Source organism: Labeo rohita, chromosome 9, assembly GCF_022985175.1.
Source record: "Labeo rohita strain BAU-BD-2019 chromosome 9, IGBB_LRoh.1.0, whole genome shotgun sequence".
In the NCBI taxonomy this organism is placed as follows: domain Eukaryota; kingdom Metazoa; phylum Chordata; class Actinopteri; order Cypriniformes; family Cyprinidae; genus Labeo; species Labeo rohita.
In genome coordinates, this window is record NC_066877.1 from 33205701 (window position 1) to 33223379 (window position 17679).

Sequence of the window (17679 nt, forward strand, 5' to 3'; positions counted from 1 at the left end):
ATGGATTCTATTAATTTATAGCAGTGTAGCTGAGGTAAATAGCAGATTTGTCATACTTACGCCATGACTATGACCATAAAATCCAACCAGTTCCATGGGTCTCTAAGGAACGTAAAATTTCCCACACAGAATCCCCTGGCAACGATCTTTATGAGCGCTTCAAAGGTGTATATCCCAGTGAAGGCATATCTGTTAAACACAAGATCCTCAGTTACTGCATTGAGCAAATATGGTGAATTTTTCTACACTATAAGCTTGAAAAGCAACAAAGAAATCAACTCACTCTACATTCTTGGCCCATTCTGGAGGTTGTGAGTAGACCATGAAAGCGCAGTTTGCCAGTATAGTGAACATTATAAACATACTGAACAATGTGGAAGCTGCAGTTAAGGAAACTTAGTGACAGGACTCAAAAGTTTTTTTTTTTTTAAAAAGAAATTAATACTTTAATCCATCAAGGACACATTAAATAGATCAAAAGTTATAGTGCAGACATTTATAATATTACAAAATCAATGTAATTCTATTCATTAAAGAATCCTGCAAAAAATGCATGATGGTTTTCACACAAATAATAAGCAACTTAAATGTTTTCAACATTGATAATATAATAAAATGTTTCCAGAGCAGCAAATCAGCATATTAGAATGATTACTAAAGGATCATGTGACACTAAAGACTGGAGTAATGATGGTAAAAATTCAGCTTTGCATTACAGGAATAAATTCTATTTTAACACATATCCACATAGAAAACTGTTATTTTAGATTGTAATAATATTTCACAACTTTAACTGTATTTTTAATTTTTTAAATCTTACTAAATTACACATCACTTAAAATAATATTTTACTGCAGTCAGTGCAGTGTGGAGTAAGAGAGGTTTAAAGGGTTTAAAGTAAAATGATTATCCATTTAAAAATGATTTTTTGACTTTTGATTGAATCATATAGCGGTTCTCAACTGGTTTTGCTTTAGGATCAGATTTTGCATTGGACATCAAGACATCAAGCCATAGTTTCAGGCTCTCAGCTGCTAATAACTGAATCACACAAAGCATTTTGGTCATTTTCTTTGACCTTCTGTAGTTCTGTTAATGGTTTCTGAGACCAACATGTCCATTTGGTCATCTAATTTGATTCATCATGGTTATTTTCATTTAATTATGTCCATTTATTACCAAATCAATCACTCATTTTTGGGTCGCAAACTACCAATTGAAAGCCGCTGGGTTAAACCGTAAAAACATAAGAGCCATCCATCACAGCAAGACAGTCGCCTTCTGCATGATTCAGCAGCTGAGAAGGATATGAATGTACCAAAATCTTAATTGATATTCTCCTCAGAGGGTTGAAGGGACTGAAGATGTACAAGGCAGGAGCAGCGTTGAAACGGCTGATTGTCTTTTTTTTGTTCACTACTATAAAAGTCTAAACAAGAGGAAGATGAAAAAGATGAATGCATTAAAGGTGGACGAAACAGTCAGCAAAATATGTAAATCAAAAAATAAACAAACAAATAAAATTATGTGTGTGTGTATATATATATATATAATTACATATAATTAAATTACATAATTAATTATAAAATTATATAATATATATAATTATTATAATTATAATTAATTATATAATATAATTCAACTATTTGATTATTGACCATTTTTTTATTTTAATTCAACTGATTTTACATGTTTCAAATTTTATTTGAAACATTTATAATGTCTTTCTTCTTCAACTTTTCTAAGATTTAAATACGATTTTGAATCCCAGTTTTCACGTAGATGCTTTAGACCCCTTGCAGTTAGGGCTGTGACGGTGGCAGATTTTTCCACCGCAGTGGTACTACTGTCGGTGGCGCGGTGTTGAAATATATATATATATTTTTTGTTTGTTAAATTAAGGTTTTTGCTGTTTAAAGTAACGACCAAGCGGCCAGAGGCAATTTTGCCTTCTCAAATCATCACGACTTGCCTAAAATAAAATCTTCAAGCATATCACAATGTTATTTTAAACGTTTAACTTAGATAAATGCACGCTATTATGCGCATACAATCGTTGGTTGGAGAGTGGAAGCTAAATGTGCTTTGCAGGACACGAAGGCGCCAACACAATCACTTGCAAAAAAATTTAAATACGCCACAATCTTTGCTAATAAAGGTAAGCATAATATATCATCCGGAACTATAAAGAGTGTAATATTATTTGCATGCACTCACAATATCAACAAAATGTTGTGCTTTTGTAAAAATAAAGAAAACAAACAAGATGCGCTTTCTGATGTTTTGGCGTTGAATAGGAGCGCTGCACAAAATGAAACGAAACTCAGCGAATACTTGCCTTACAGTCAGGATAAATATGTTTATAGAAAGTTTTAAATTATTACTTTACTACTTTAAAACAAACAAATTCTAATCAAAAACTCTTTCATTATAAACTCCGTAGAGATGCATTTCTCTCTAAAGGCACGCCCAATGAGAAGATGGAGAGTCAGGGTCGTCGTGTTTGCGACACTGGCTCAGAAAAAACTAGTTTATTAATAATTCATTTAGGTATCTCCTTATTTCCCCCCCAACACATTTCATGGAATGGCTGAGAAATATAAATCCGAACTCACTGTCTGATTGCTGTAGAACTGGTCCAGGTCCTCCAGTGGCGTGGACACCAGTCCTCTGGGAACGTCTCCGTATATGAAGGGCAGACTCTTCCCGGCCTCCAGGCCGCTGTTGGGTTTCTTCCTACATCCATCGTCTTTATTTCTCTCCTGCTTATCCTTGGACTTCCTAGCGTTCTCCTCAGCGATCCGGCTCTCGATGGCCTTAAGAGATTCACGGGTGAACTTACGGAAACTTTTAGGTCCTGGTGGAGTAAACGATTGCGCCATTTTCTCATCCTGAACCTTCAGAGTGATTCGCTACACGTCTGCATGAGAAACAACTGGCAGAACCACAGAGAAAGAGAGAAAGAGTGAGTCATTAAATGTGATCGGTAACTGTATGGTTAGCTTTCTATAAAATCCTTCCGGAACCACAAAGACAAAAAGCATCCTATAAGTGATGGACACGCCTTGTCATACTCAAAACCATCAGAGTTATCAACAGAGCTCACGAGGAACCAGGTTATGTATGCTGGACAAATAAATACTTTGCAGTCCCACCCGAGTTTAAAGAGAAGCTTAAACCTCATGTTTATGTAATTCAACTAGAGCATGGTACGAGCAATATCTCATGGGTTTAATTCACAGAAAATACTCATTCTAGAGCTGCATGATTACTCGTTAAAAGATCTTGATTCATACATGTTTAAACATGTTTCTAAAACGTTCTGTTCCTTGATTCTGATTGGTTAAAATTTGTTTACGTCCGTTTTTTTTTTTTTTTTTTTTTTTAAGTTATATTCTAGGCTTTTGTTACGTTATTATTCAGATAGGACAGTGGAGAGATGACAGGAAGGTATTAGGTAGAGAGAAGGGAGCGGGATTGGCAAAGGACCTTGAGGTGGGAATCGAACTCGGGTCGCCGTGAGCGCAGTTGCGCTGTATATAGCTGCGTCCGAAAGCTCTAAAATGCTGCCTTTGGAGGCAGCATTCCAAGGCAGGAAGGCATCAAGGAACATCCGAATCCAAATTTCTTTTGATCAAATTTCGAAGGCAGCATAGATGTATCCTTCACTGCCTTCGATTTTGCACAATCCTGTGCGTGTGCATTATATAGGCTATATAAATAAAGATATTCTGGTGAAATTAAACGTGTTACTTTATATAATAGATGAGATCTTGACCATGATATACTTTATGAATAGTAATAGTGTAAAAAGCATAATAAATAATATTGTATTGTAATAACAGTATTTTATAAAAATGTTAAAATGGTTCAAATGAGTAGTAAATAAGAATAATATTTACAGTATACTACCAATAATAACAAAACAGCCTAATAACAATGATCTGTTCTGCAATAATACTTGCAACAGTGCTTTTATTTCTTAAGCAAAAAATGCCATTCTCTGCCGTCTTTTCTGATGCACAGACCTTCAGTGACAATGACATTGAGGTCTTTATGTATTATTAAAGGGGTGCTATTATGCTTTTTCACTTTTTGAACTTTAGTCAGTGAGTGGTGTATATTTGGGCATTAAAAAGATATGCAAAGTTACAAATCTCAAAGTCCACTCCAAAGAGAGATATTTTGTTTTAAAAAAAATGTCTTTCCAAGAACTACAACGAATGGCTCCTTTAGATTACGTTTGTTTTTTTGCATGCAATGGTGTCACAATGCGGTCCATTAGAATATCATTAAATTAAATCCCGCCTATGGAAATTCGAATTGTTGGGGGGTGTGTAGCGGCGAGGTGGGGGATTAGCCTAACTTCAGCGATGCAGTGCAGCGGGTATAAACACAAGCTTTGACTAAAGTGGCCACTTTAGAGCAGTAACGCGCTGCAGACATGTGCAGTACAGCGGGTCAAAACACATGCCGAAGTCGTGATCTACTCCGGTTGCCGCGTCAGAGCCGTAACGCGCCGTGTGCACTGTGTGGTAAGAGATTTATTCATCATACAGTGTAGACAGCTTCACATATAACGTGAGTGTTTTTTAAAATGCATAAACTTGCACTAGAATAGGCTAGGCTGATAAGCGATGATGTTTTTTGATAATGTTAGGCTGCTTTTAGTCTTATGCTGGAGCTGGTTTCAGGCAATGAAACTAAGTATGTAAAATAATTAAATAAATTAGCACGATAATATCACGTACCTGCGATCTCGCAGGCTGAGGATAGGACTTAACACTACTGCAGTGTATTGTTTTCTCACCATCCATGCATCCTAGGTGTATTTGACTTGCTTCTTTCAGACGAATGGAATCGGAGTCTAATAAAGTCTAATAAAGTGCATCCATCCATAATAAAAAGTGCCTCACGCGGCTCCGGGGGGTTAATAAAGGCCTCCTGTAGTGAATCGATGCGTTTTTGTAAGAAAAATATCCATATTTAAAACGCAAGATTCACTATTAGAAAAAACTCTTCTAATAGGTGTTCAATGGACAACCCTCAACATAAGAGCTCCCGAGAGTGATAAGCCAACTCTGCACTTTGTTGAGGGGAGACCACATTTCACTCCAGGAACCAAACCGGCAAAGATCACATGCTCAATCAGGCAGGAGAACCTGCTACAACAGTGGAGCCACACATGAAAAACACAGCCAGACAGAGGTCCTGGGGAATTTCCTCTGTAATACTAAGAATCGTTATCAGATATCATTTCCTAATTGCATTTACCATATCATAATTTGTCTTCGGTCACTAAGAGGAGACATCATTTCCTGGAGATATCAGACTTCACAAGTCACACTGGAAAGAAAAGGATGCAGAATCCTAGTTGGAAAACAGCAATGGTCAAAAATGAGCAAAACATATGCTTAGTATGAAAAACAAAACTCTTGGGATCTACACATAAAGTTACCTGACGGGTTTTTTGCATTGAGGCCATAGAATAAACATTTTGGGTTTCAGGAAGAACCTTTCCGTGAAAAGTTCTTAAAAGAACATTTGTGACCCTGGACCACAAAACCAGTCATAAGAGTCAATTTTTTGAAACTGAGATTTATGCATCATGAATAAATAAGCTTTCCAATGATGTATGGTTTGTTAGGATACAACAATATTTGGCAGAGATACACTGGAATCTGGGGTGCAAAAAAAAAAAAAATCTAAATATTGAGAAAATCATCTTCAAAGTTGTCCAAATTAAGTTCTTAGCAATGCATATTACTAATCAAAAATTAGATTTTGATATATTTACAGTAGGAAATTTACAAAATATCTTCAAGGAACATGATCTTTATATAATATCCTAATGATTTTTGGCATAAAAGAAAAATGGATAATTTTGACTCATACAATGTATTTTTGGCTATTGCTACAAATATACCCATGCAACTTATGACGGGTTTTGTGGTCTTTGGTCACATTTTTCTAGGTATGAAGAACATTCTAATAATCTAAAGAACCTTTTTCTCTAAAAATAACATTTTGTGCAATGAAAGGGTTTCAAATTCTTAAAAATTAAGGTTTCAAAAGGATTTTTTGCAGCACAATCCCATTGAAGAACCCCAAAGAATCAATAAAGAATAATCTAAAGAACCTTTTTCTACTATAAAAAACTTTTTGGGGAAGATTCTATGGATGTTAAAGGTTTTCTGTGGATTTTTAAGAGTGTAAGATGTGAGATTTCGAGTTCTTGGCCTTTTTCGATTTATCCTGCATGTTCTCACAAAGACAAAAGCACAACAGACACATTCTGTCTTGCAATCTGCTCACCCAACTTAATGAAGAAAGTCCCATGAATTATTCCACTTGGAATCTCTCATTTATCTTCCCGAATCCTCACTCACGTCTCTCTCCTGGTCTATTTTTACGGGAGCCTTTAAAAATTAATTCTCTCCATTTTTCTTTCCTTCCAATCCCTATTAGTATCCATTTCTGTGCAAAAGATTGTAAAGTCGGTATTGGAAAATGCTATACAATATATTTATCTGTTAAAATGACAAAAAAGCTATTTAAATTATAATTAATGCCAATTGTTTTGGTTAACGCAACCTTTCAGTTGAGTTTCATACAATATACTAAAATCAGTTGTGCAGAATTCCAAATAATTTGTCAAAAATGGCATAAAAACAACTGAAGAAACAAGCCCTGCACTTTATGTCTAATCAAGAAAAAAATTGTGCTCCTGTGAAGTTTTTTGACACTTGCACTAAATGTCATTTTATTAGATTAAAAAAAAAGAAAGTAAATGGCATCTGGAAATAAACGTGCCACGTTTTTAAAATTCATTTTTCAGGTGCAATTACAGGTGTACCCCTTACTGGTACCATCATATTTTTAGTAATACAAATGTAAATATTGTATGATTAGCCAAACAACCACCAACAACAAAAAAATATGTCAGCAATATCAACTAGGCTAAAAGCATTAGCAATGCATAAATCTTGTGTGAACTGTACAGTAAAGTTTTATTTTTTCCTTTTATTCCAAAGGAAATACTATAAGGAGCAGCTGCTTACCAGTGATCATCACCCATTTCAAGGCACTTTGCAAGATACTGCGATTTCAACCAATATACTCCCTCTACATCACTTGGGACATTTTGACAAATGATTCATTTTCAATTTTAGTGTGCTTTCAGTAACGGCAGGGATGCACTGGGACTAAAAACAGCCTGGGACCTCTGTGAGCCTACTACAAACTACAACCCGCTGTATTATCTAGTTCATATTTATTGATTTTTGTAGTGTTTTGATATGTCTGAAATAGCGGTTTTGACTTTGCAAAGGCAGCACTATCAAATGGAACAGCAAACAATAAATCTCTATATAGTGAATGTTACACGTTTAGATAGTGAAGACAAATCTGTGTTGGTTCTGGAAGCATTTTTCCCATTCATTAGGGATCTTTGTTAAAGCATTATAAGCCACAAACCAGTCCAAACTTTGAGGAGAATCACATTACAAACTTTAATTTGAAGCAAAAAGACATTTGAAAACTGGACGAAAAGTCAAAAGTACAAGACTGTATACTAAACGACTTTAATGGCCATTGTCCCATTTTTCTTTGAAAGGACAGTGGAGATGAGACAGGTTGGATCGGGTCCACGAGGCGGGATATGTCGGTGCACTACCCACTACCCATATTTACTGAGTAATCCACTATTTTGTAGTGGGGTCAAAATGCTGAGCCAAATTGCAGGAGGTTAAAAATTACCTTAGAAAGATGGCAGCATCATTATGTTATTTGTACACCGAGATTAGCACATCTATTAGTAAAATCTGTTGACCTTAGCAATCTTACAGTATATGTCAATGGCCATTGTGCATTTTCCTATTTTTGAATGGTCACCACTAGCATATAATGCAGCAGAGATTGATAGAATCAACAGATTTTGCTAATAGACCTCTGTGTACAAATAATATAATGATGCTGCTATATTTCTGTAGCTGTATTTTGGATCCGAATTTCAGATAAAAATGGTCATTTTGACATTTCTTTATAAATACTGGATTACTCCAGTAATTTATGTATTTTGTGTATATTTATGTATTTCTTTTACCAGATAAAATATTAACAATCAAAAATTTACCCAAAATTTACCACTTTTAAAACCCAGCTGTTGTGCTATTTACAGTATGTTTACATACACCTTGCAGAATCTGCAAAATGTTAATTATTTAACCAAAATAAGAGGGATTATACAAAGTGCATGTTGTTTTTTATTTAGCACTGGCCTGAATAAGATATTTTACATAAATGTTGTTTACATATAGTTCATAAGAGAAAATAATAGTTGAATTTATAAAAATGTCCCTGTTCAAAAGTTTACATACAATGGATTTTTAATACTGTGTTGTTACCTGAATGATCCACAACTGTGTTTTTTTTTTTTTTTTGTTTAGTGATAATTGTTCCCAAAAAATTGTTTGGTTTTCCAGCATGTTTGTGTATTTGAACACTTTCAAATAATGACTGTATGATTTTGAGATCCATCTTGTCACACTGAGGACAACTGAGGGGCTCATATACAACTATTACAGAAGGTTCAAACACTCACTGATGCTGGAAACCTTTTGAATTTGATTTTCAGGGTAAATTTAACTTATTTTGTCTGGGAAACATGTAAGTAGCTTCTGAAGGGCAGTACTAAATAAAATAATAAATATTTAGGCAAAATAAGAAAAAATGTACACATCTTCATTCTGTTCAAAAGTTTTCACCACCCGGCTCTTAATGCATTGTGTTTCCTTCTGGAGCATCAGTGAGTGTTTGCACCTTCTGTAATAGTTGCATATGAGTCCCTCAGTTGTCCTCAGTCTGAAAAAATGGATCTCAGAATCATACAGCCATTGATGGAAATGGTTCAAATACACAAAAAAGTGTATGTAAACTTTTGAACAAGGTCATTTTTATAAATTCAACCATTATTCAACTGTTACAGAAGGTTCAAACGCTCACTGATGCTCCAGAAGGAAAAGCCATGCATTAAGAGCTGGGGGGGTGAAAACTTTTGAACAGAATGAAGATGTGTATTTTTCTTATTTTGCCTAAATATATATATATATTTTTTTTTTTCATTTAGTACTACCCTTTAGAGGCTACAGAAGATTACAAGTTACATTTTTCCCAGAGGACAAAATTAGTTAAATTTACTTTAATCTTCAATAAGTCTTATTGCATCAATTTTCCTTCTGGAGCATCAGTAAGTGTTTGAACCTTCAGTATTAAAATTAAAAAATAACATGCATTTCGTATGATCCCTCTTATTTTGGTAAAATAAATAACATTTTGCAGATTCTGCAAGATGTAAACTTTTGATTTCAACTGTACTGTTCCCAAAAAGTATACAGACATGCTTACACTAAAAAGTATAAATTTCACTGCATTAGAAAAACTCAAATCTAAGCACATGGCTAAATGTTCACCAAAAAAGCATGAAATAACAATACATTTTGTCTTGTTTTATCTTTTAGTGAAATGTTTTGCTGCTTAAATAAATCTGTGTGGCTTTAATATTTTGTTACGTAATACAGAGACATTATAGACAACGTTTTGCCAGATTCTGAAGATTTCGCCAGAGGTCTAAAACAGACCTGTCTGACAAAGTTAAGAACACAGTCTCCCTTTAAAATCTTATTTTTGTATCTAAATTTGATTTCAACAGGTTTGTAAGTCAACCGGCGCACCAGACCCCAGCCAAGAAGGGTTTGCATCAGACACCATCTTCAGCAGCACTCCACAGACGTAATAAATCCAGATTATTATCTGCAGGTAGTACATTGTGTCCTCTGAGAGATTAACAGGTTGTTGACCACATCTGTACTCCCAGCAGACTCTGTATTCATTTTAATTAGAGGTTGAGTAGCTGACTGACAGGCCCGGTCATCCAAACACGAGCCAAAATAAACTTCAAACAGAGCCACGAGTCAACATCTAAACGATGGCTGAGGTTACTACAAATTACACATGATATTCATCACACGATTACCATCGACAACAGCAACCTGACTCTCGTTTAAAGCCTCTAATCTCTCCTCATGACATATTGACTCCTCTGGAAGACAAATACACCTGACAACGGACACTGGGGTCGGCAAACCAAATGCCAGCTGATCTGCTCTTTATCAGTCTGTAGAAGGCTTCTCTGCTCTCAAATTGTGCTATTCTAGAAATCAACAGAAATTCGACAGGGCAGCAAGAAAAACAAAGAAAACAATCTGTACATTAAACTGTAATGTTAAGACTTTTTATTATTATTATTAATCTTATCTTGTCTGATATTATAACTGAAACTATATTGTCTACATAAATGAAAAATAATACAATAAAACTAAAATTAGTTTTTTTTTGTATGATACAGTATCATGGAACCACTTGTATGATATAATTTGGGTTTCAGAGTCACAACATTATAATACAAAACATATTAACAAAGCAGATAAATAAAATATATTTTACAGAGTCCCATTTTGCTGTCTGCATCAAATAAAATTCACAAAAGTGATTTTATATTTAAAAAACTTATATAAATATTTAGGGCTGGCAAACCATTAATCACATACAAAATAAAAGTTTGAGTTTGCCTAATATATGTGTGTACTGTGTGTAATTATTATGTATATATAAATACAAGCACATTCATGTATATATTTAAGAAATATTTACAAGTATATGTATTTATTATAATTTTTATAGAACTTATATTATATATAAAAAATATTTTGTACATAAATAACATATTTCTGTTAAATATATACATTAATTTGTGTGTATTTATATATACATAATTACACACAGTACACACACATATATTAGGCAAACTCCAACTTTTATTTTGTATGCGATTAATTGCAATTAATCTTTTGCCAGCCTTATAAATATTATATAAATATTTTATATTTTTAATAAAAAATATTAAATGCAAGTAAAGTGTCTACTTCAATTTTCAAATAACTTTTGTTAAAATAAAATATAAAAATATGGGTAAAATATTTTCATTGTCATTCAGCGTAATATAGATATATTTACGTAAGCATGGAACAACATACTGGTCTGTACTTATTAAAATATATCAAATGAAATCTGATCATACTAAATGTTATTATATTTTAACTTATTAAATACTTCTTGCTGACAAATGGGTAAAACCTAGTGGTTTGGATAAAAAAAGGATATTGGCAAAGACTGGTAAAGATTTAAAAAGGATTCATTAGTATTTAGAGCTTAATAGCTAATTAAAGCTGGAACACAGTCCTGGTTTGTTTGTCAGGAGAGCACTTATACACACAAGAACAGAAAGAAAAACTAAGGTTTGTACTGAAAATGATCCTAAGCAATGCGAGCGGCTGTTGACATTCCTGTCTGAATTAACAATTTGGTTTACATTATGCAAAACTCCCCACCTCTCTGTTTGTCACCACACTGTCCAAAAAAGACTACGTTTTTTCACCAAAAAGTAAAGCCGCAACCACAAAGAGTTTCAATCAGAGCCATCATGTCAGGCACTTCAAGTGTTTCCCATTGCCTTGTGAGGAAAAACATTAAGTTTCCCAAGTGTGGATATAAGCTGGAGTGAAACCAAAAACCTCCAAGAGCACTTAGCGAAACGCCTCTGAATCACATGCTCGGTAATGGATCTAACAGCCCATATTCGTTGATACCTCCTGTCAGATTATAATGCTTTTTAATACTGATACTTTGTGAATAGAAGAGAACAGACTGATCATCAGTGAAAAACAACTATTTCAATCTTCAATCGCTGTTCCTGAAAAACCTTCCGGTCCCACAAATTCTTTGGTTTTTCAGCATTTTCATGTATTTACAACAATTACTGTATGATTTTAAAATCCATCTATTCACACTGAGGACAACAGAGGGACTCATATGCAACTATTACAGAAGGTTCAAACGCTCACTGATGCTCCAGAAGAAAAAGCGATGCATTAAGAGTTGGGGGATGAAAACTTTTGGAATTTGAAGATCAGGGTAAATTCTACTTATTTAGTCTACTGGAAAGCACGTATCTTCTGTAGCTTCTGAGGGGAAGTACGACATGAAAAAAAAAAAGATATTTAGGCATTCTGTTCAAAAGTTTACACCCCTAGCTCTTAATGCATTGTTTTTCCTTCTGGAGCATCAGTGAGTGTTTGAACCTTCTGTAATAGTTGCATATGAGCCCCTCAGCTGTCCTCAGTGTAAAAAGATGGATCTCAAAATCATACAGTCCTTGCTGGAAAGAGTTCAAATACACCAAAATGCTGAAAAACCAAATAATTTTTGAGACCTGAAGGATTTTTTTAAGCACAGCAGGCAGTTTAAGTGGTCAGGACAAACAGGGGACTCATGAACAACTATCGCTAAACCAAAAAAACACAGCTGTGGATCATTCAGGTAATAGCACAGTATTAAGAATCAAGCATTTGTAAACTTTTAAACGGTCATTTTTATAAATTTAACTATTTTCTCTTGTGGACTATATGTAAACATCTTGTATGTGAAATATGTTATTCAGGTCAGTACTAAATAAAAAACAACATGCATTTTGTATGAACCCTGTTATTTTGGTAAAATAATTAACATTTTGCAGATCCTGTACTTTTGATCTCAATTGTGCATTGTTATATTTTTTATTTAAAATAACTTTTTAAAAAGGTCAGAACTTTCTATTCACCAGACTTTTTAAAAAAAATGTATTACGGTTTCCACAAAAGCCTCACAACTGTTTTCAACATTGATAATAATAATAAATTTTTCTTGAGCAGCAAATCAGCATATTAGAATTATTTCTGAAAGAAGGGACACTGAAGACTTAAATATATCAAATTACAGAATTAAAATGACATGTTGTCACAGTCTTTTGCTAACTTCCGCCAGATTTAGCCGTTATGACTGACAGTATTATTCCATACAAAAATCATAAATTACTCGAGCTGTCGAAGCGCCATTTCTTTCATCTTATGTAACTAGAAAGAAAGCCTTCATATTATGATTGTCTGGCTGTCTGTGTAGAAATAACCTTACCTGATTTAATTTAAATGGGCGCCTTCTAGACGGTTGTGTTCAGCTGAGGTGGGCGGAACAGAAGAACATGCCTTCTTTTATTAAAATTAATCTGTATGAAGCGGTTTATGAGGCGTTTTTGGTTGTTTACGATGCACTCGCGCGATAAACGATTTCTTTCGTCATCAAATCCTTCTATAATCTTTTCTTCATAAATATCCACTGTTTAATCTCTATCAAACTGTCGTTATATGTGACCCTGGACCACAAAACCAGTCATAAGGGTCCATTTTTCGAAACTGAGCTTTATACATCATCTGAAAGCTGAATAAATAAGCTTTCCATTGTTAGGATAGGACAATATTCGGTCGAGATACAACTATTTAAAAATCTGAAATCTGAGGGTGCAAAAAAATCAAAATACTGAGAAAATCACCTTTAAAGTTGTTCAAATGAAGCTCTTACTAATGCATATTACTAATCAAAAATTAATTTTTAATGTATTTACAGCAGGAATTTTACAAAATATCTTAATGAAACATGATCTTCACTTAATTTTCTAATAATTTTTGGCATAAAAGAAAAATCTATAATTTTATTTCTTATAATTCTATTGCTACAAACACACCCCAGCGACTTAAGACTGGTTTTGTGGTCCAGGGTCACATATGCGTTAAATAAACTTCCTATGCTGAGGCATCGCAGCAATGCAATTCGCTAACGATTCGTTCTTTTGAATCGAATCTTTTTAATGAACTGATTCACTAATCGGAATCGCAAATCGGAAATTCACGAGTCGTTTTCGAATCAACAAATCAACGATTTATATCCAAATTGTAATAAGTCTAAAACCGGTGAGTGAAATGATAGTAATAGCCTTTTCTATTTAAGAAAATTTAATACTGATGGGCCAGAAGTTTGTTTACGCCTTGTATGACCAATTTGTTTTATTTATAACATAATTTAACAAAACATGCGTAGATGGAAAATATGTAGACACATTTTATTTTATGTAAATAGATTTTATTTGAATTGTTTTGAGTTTTTCTTTAGTATGAGCCGAATCTGATCTAAAACATACTGAGCATGAGTTACAATATACCATTTATAAAGAACATTATTATTGTTTTTAAATGTATTTATACCTATAAAATTGCTTTCATATGGTTTCATTGAACTCGATTGTATGTTAGCGACAACGTAGCGATTACGTGAGCTATTTAGAATGAACTGTTCAAAAGAACCGATTCCGAATCGAACTGACGTCGTTCATTGCCAAAGTCAAATTAAACGCGCTTTAGCAGTCTAAAACAAAAAATACAACTTCGTGCGAGCTGAATGAACTATATTTATCCTGTGGCATCATCTCTTCCACCACAGATTCAAGAATCAATCACTGGAAAAGTGGATTTCCAGGGCGTCAACCAGGGTTAGGACAGTTGACATGTCTTTAAAAAAAAAACCACGGCGGAAAAATAAAAACAAGAAGATGATCGCTTATTTTCAAGATCATAAGCGATTTAACATCGCACTAATCAAATGCATTAAACGTATTACGGTAAATTAAAGCACAAAACCTGTGGCGCAGTCTAGACCAGTGCTGACATTTATAAATGGATGTCGGAAAACCAAACAAATCAATCAATGTACAGATATGTAAATAACTTTTTTCTTTTGCATCCGATGCTGTTATGACATACAACAATGACTTACTGTATGCAATACAGAAACAGAAAAGTAGCCTATCACAGACTACTAAACTATTTGAATCACTGAAAAAAAAATAAAAATAAAACAAGCAAGCTGTCAACTGAATGGGAAAATAATCTAAAAACAAAGCATGCTAATAACTTCTGCTACTGTATAATAACAATCAAGACTATACCTCAGATTTCCTGGTTAAACATAACTCTTTTATGCACCAGACATGGTCTTGTTATTTGAATTTAATTATAACCCAAAGCATTTTTATTGCCTTCATCACCACTTTATGATCCACTCACCATCTTCCAGCAAAATCAGGGAATATCTGCCAACATGAGGGGAAAATTAATCCTCAGCGTCCAGGAGCAAAACTTGATTCAGTCATCCAAGGTGGAGGAAAACATACAGTGTGGCCAACTTTACCCAAGTAAGTAAACTCCAAGGGATTTTCGGCGAGAAAAAAAATCGCAGAAGACTGTGATCAAAAAGAGCGAAGTGCCTGAGATCACAGAGATGAGCGCTTCCGGTTAATCATTAGACCCAGAGCGAAATCACCAATCCTACTATGCCTGAGGATGGGCTTATGAATATTAAGTACGCCATGCCAACGTTGTCTTGTCCGCCTTCGTTTAATAACCTTATTAATAGTAATTAGAATGTGGTGACGTTGCATCTTAACCGTCCAATGGAGAACGTCTGCTCATGAATGTTAGAACCTTGACCTTCGACATAGTAGGAGTTCTAAATTTTCAGAACTTGACAGACGCTGACGCCAAAAAGACTAAGACGTGACGATGACTTCACGTCATGTCGTTTTCACTTTGATTTAATTTTGCAATTTGTTTTGTTATAATGACGATTTGTTTGCCCCACCCCTTGTCTTTAACTTATAATACGCACATTTTGACAAAAACAAAATAGAGTGGAATAAAATAAAATAGTATGTTTTCTTTATTTTCTCTCTATGTAAACTGCTAGATTTTAGTTGACAGTGTATTTTCAAAAAGACTTGAGGTAACAAGACAAATTCAAAGACAGGTTTGTCACATTATCATATGTTTTCTGTAATAAAACATCAGTACTAAAATATCAACGCGGTTACCATGATATAGTAAATAAATGAAATTTATTCATATGAAGCACCGTGTAGTTTAAATATTATAAGAATGTACTTTAAATTCATCCTTGCACAATGTATATATTAATAGACCTTTGTGTAACTTACTACAAACTTTTTTGAATTGAGTTCATAACAACGTCATAGTTCAGTAAAGCAACTGTGTAGGTTTAATCATTTTCCAGTATCTTCCAGCGCACATTATTAGCTCAAAACTTCAGTAAAAGTTTAGACGAGGACTGTGAAGCCTCATGGCGCCACCTAGTGTGTTAAACATCACATTAACAGTTTTAGATTTATTAATAAAAACATTTCTGTTAGTCAGTCAGAAAGAAAGAAAACATAAAATAAAATAAAATAAAATAAAATAAAATAAAATAAAATAAAATAAAATAAATAAATAATAATAAAATAAAATAAAACAAAATAAAATGAAATAAAATGAAATAAAATAGTGGCTGCCAGAAAGTGTTTTGGCTGTTTTACTTTCACTATTTCACTATTTTCACTAATTCATTATAGTCCTAAAAAACGAACAAACAAACAAACAAAAAAGGCTAAAAAATGCTAAAAATAAATAAATAAAATACTAAAATAAATTGATATTTATCTTCAGGAATAATTTCAACTCAAAGCATTTAACCAGAAGTAGTTGAATGAATGAATGAATAAATAAATGAACAAATAACATTTATGTCAATCAGTCAGAAAGAAAGAAAGTAAGAAAATAAAAAACAAAAAAACAAAAAATTAATTAATTAATTAAACAAACAAAAAATAATAATAAAATAAAATAGTGGCTGCCAGAAAATGTTTTCTGGCACTGTTTTTCTTTCACTATTTGGTCCACTCATCCATTATAATCCTAAATTAAATAATTAAATTAAATTAATTCATATTTATTCTCAGGAATAATTTCAACTTAAAGCATTTAACCAGAAGCAGTCAAATAAATAAATAAATAAATAATAAAATTAAAACTTTGTCAGCCAGAAAGAAAGAAAATAAAAAAATAAAATAAAATAAAATAAAATAAAAAATAGTGGCTGCCAGAAAGTGTTTTGGCTGTTTTTCTTTCACTATTTGGTCCACTCATCCATTATAATCCTAAATTAAATAATTAAATTAAATTAAATTAAATTAAATTAATTCATATTTATTTTAGGGAATAATTTAAACTTAAAGCATTTAACAAGAAGCAGTCAAATAAATAAATAAATAATAAAATAAAAACTTTGTCAGTCAGAAAGAAAGAAAGAAAGAAAGAAAAAAAAAAAAAAAAAAATAGTGGCTGCCAGAAAGTGTTTTGGCTGTTTTTCTTTCACTATTTGGTTCACTCATCCATTATATACATAATGGATATATAGAGATATATATATATATATAATATATATCTCCAGGAATAATTTCAACTTGAAATATTTAAGCAGAAACTGTCAAATAAATAATTAAATAAATAAATAATTTACGTCAGTCAGTCAGACAGAAGAAAAGAAAATATAAAATAAAATAGTGGCTGCCATAAAGTGTTTTGGCTTTTTCTGTCACTATTTGGTCCACTCATTCATTAAACTCCTTTAAAAAAAAGCTAAAAAAAAAAAAAAAAAAAATAAAAAAAAAAAGAGAAGCAAAACAAACAACAACAACAAAAAAAAAAAAAAAAAAATTGATATTTATCTTCAGGAATAAAACTGATGTACCTAAACTGTGCATTGTTAGTTTTCTCATTTAGGAAGATTGTGGACACTTCAAGGATCATCCAGATGTCATGGGATTGGGTCGTTGCTCAGCAGCACTAGACAATCTGCAGGACA

General features: G+C 33.1%; 1 protein-coding gene across 2 annotated transcripts in view; it reads right to left on the reverse strand.

The window, feature by feature from the left end:
• The window catches only part of scn1laa (sodium channel, voltage-gated, type I-like, alpha), a 65336-nt gene extending 50079 nt beyond the window's left edge, over positions 1 to 15257 (reverse strand). The window contains exons 1-5 of one of the 2 annotated variants that reach the window (XM_051119210.1): positions 15048 to 15257; positions 2616 to 2935; positions 1311 to 1429; positions 284 to 373; positions 61 to 189 (exon numbers count right to left, since the gene is read on the reverse strand). In XM_051119210.1, coding sequence (XP_050975167.1) covers positions 61 to 189; positions 284 to 373; positions 1311 to 1429; positions 2616 to 2882 — 605 coding nt within the window. In that variant the 5' untranslated portion in view covers positions 2883 to 2935; positions 15048 to 15257. Of the gene's footprint in view, positions 1 to 60; positions 190 to 283; positions 374 to 1310; positions 1430 to 2615; positions 2936 to 15047 lie in introns of those variants that run through there. The other variant, XM_051119211.1, reaches the window with a different exon arrangement.
• Between the last annotated feature and the right edge of the window lie 2422 nt (positions 15258 to 17679).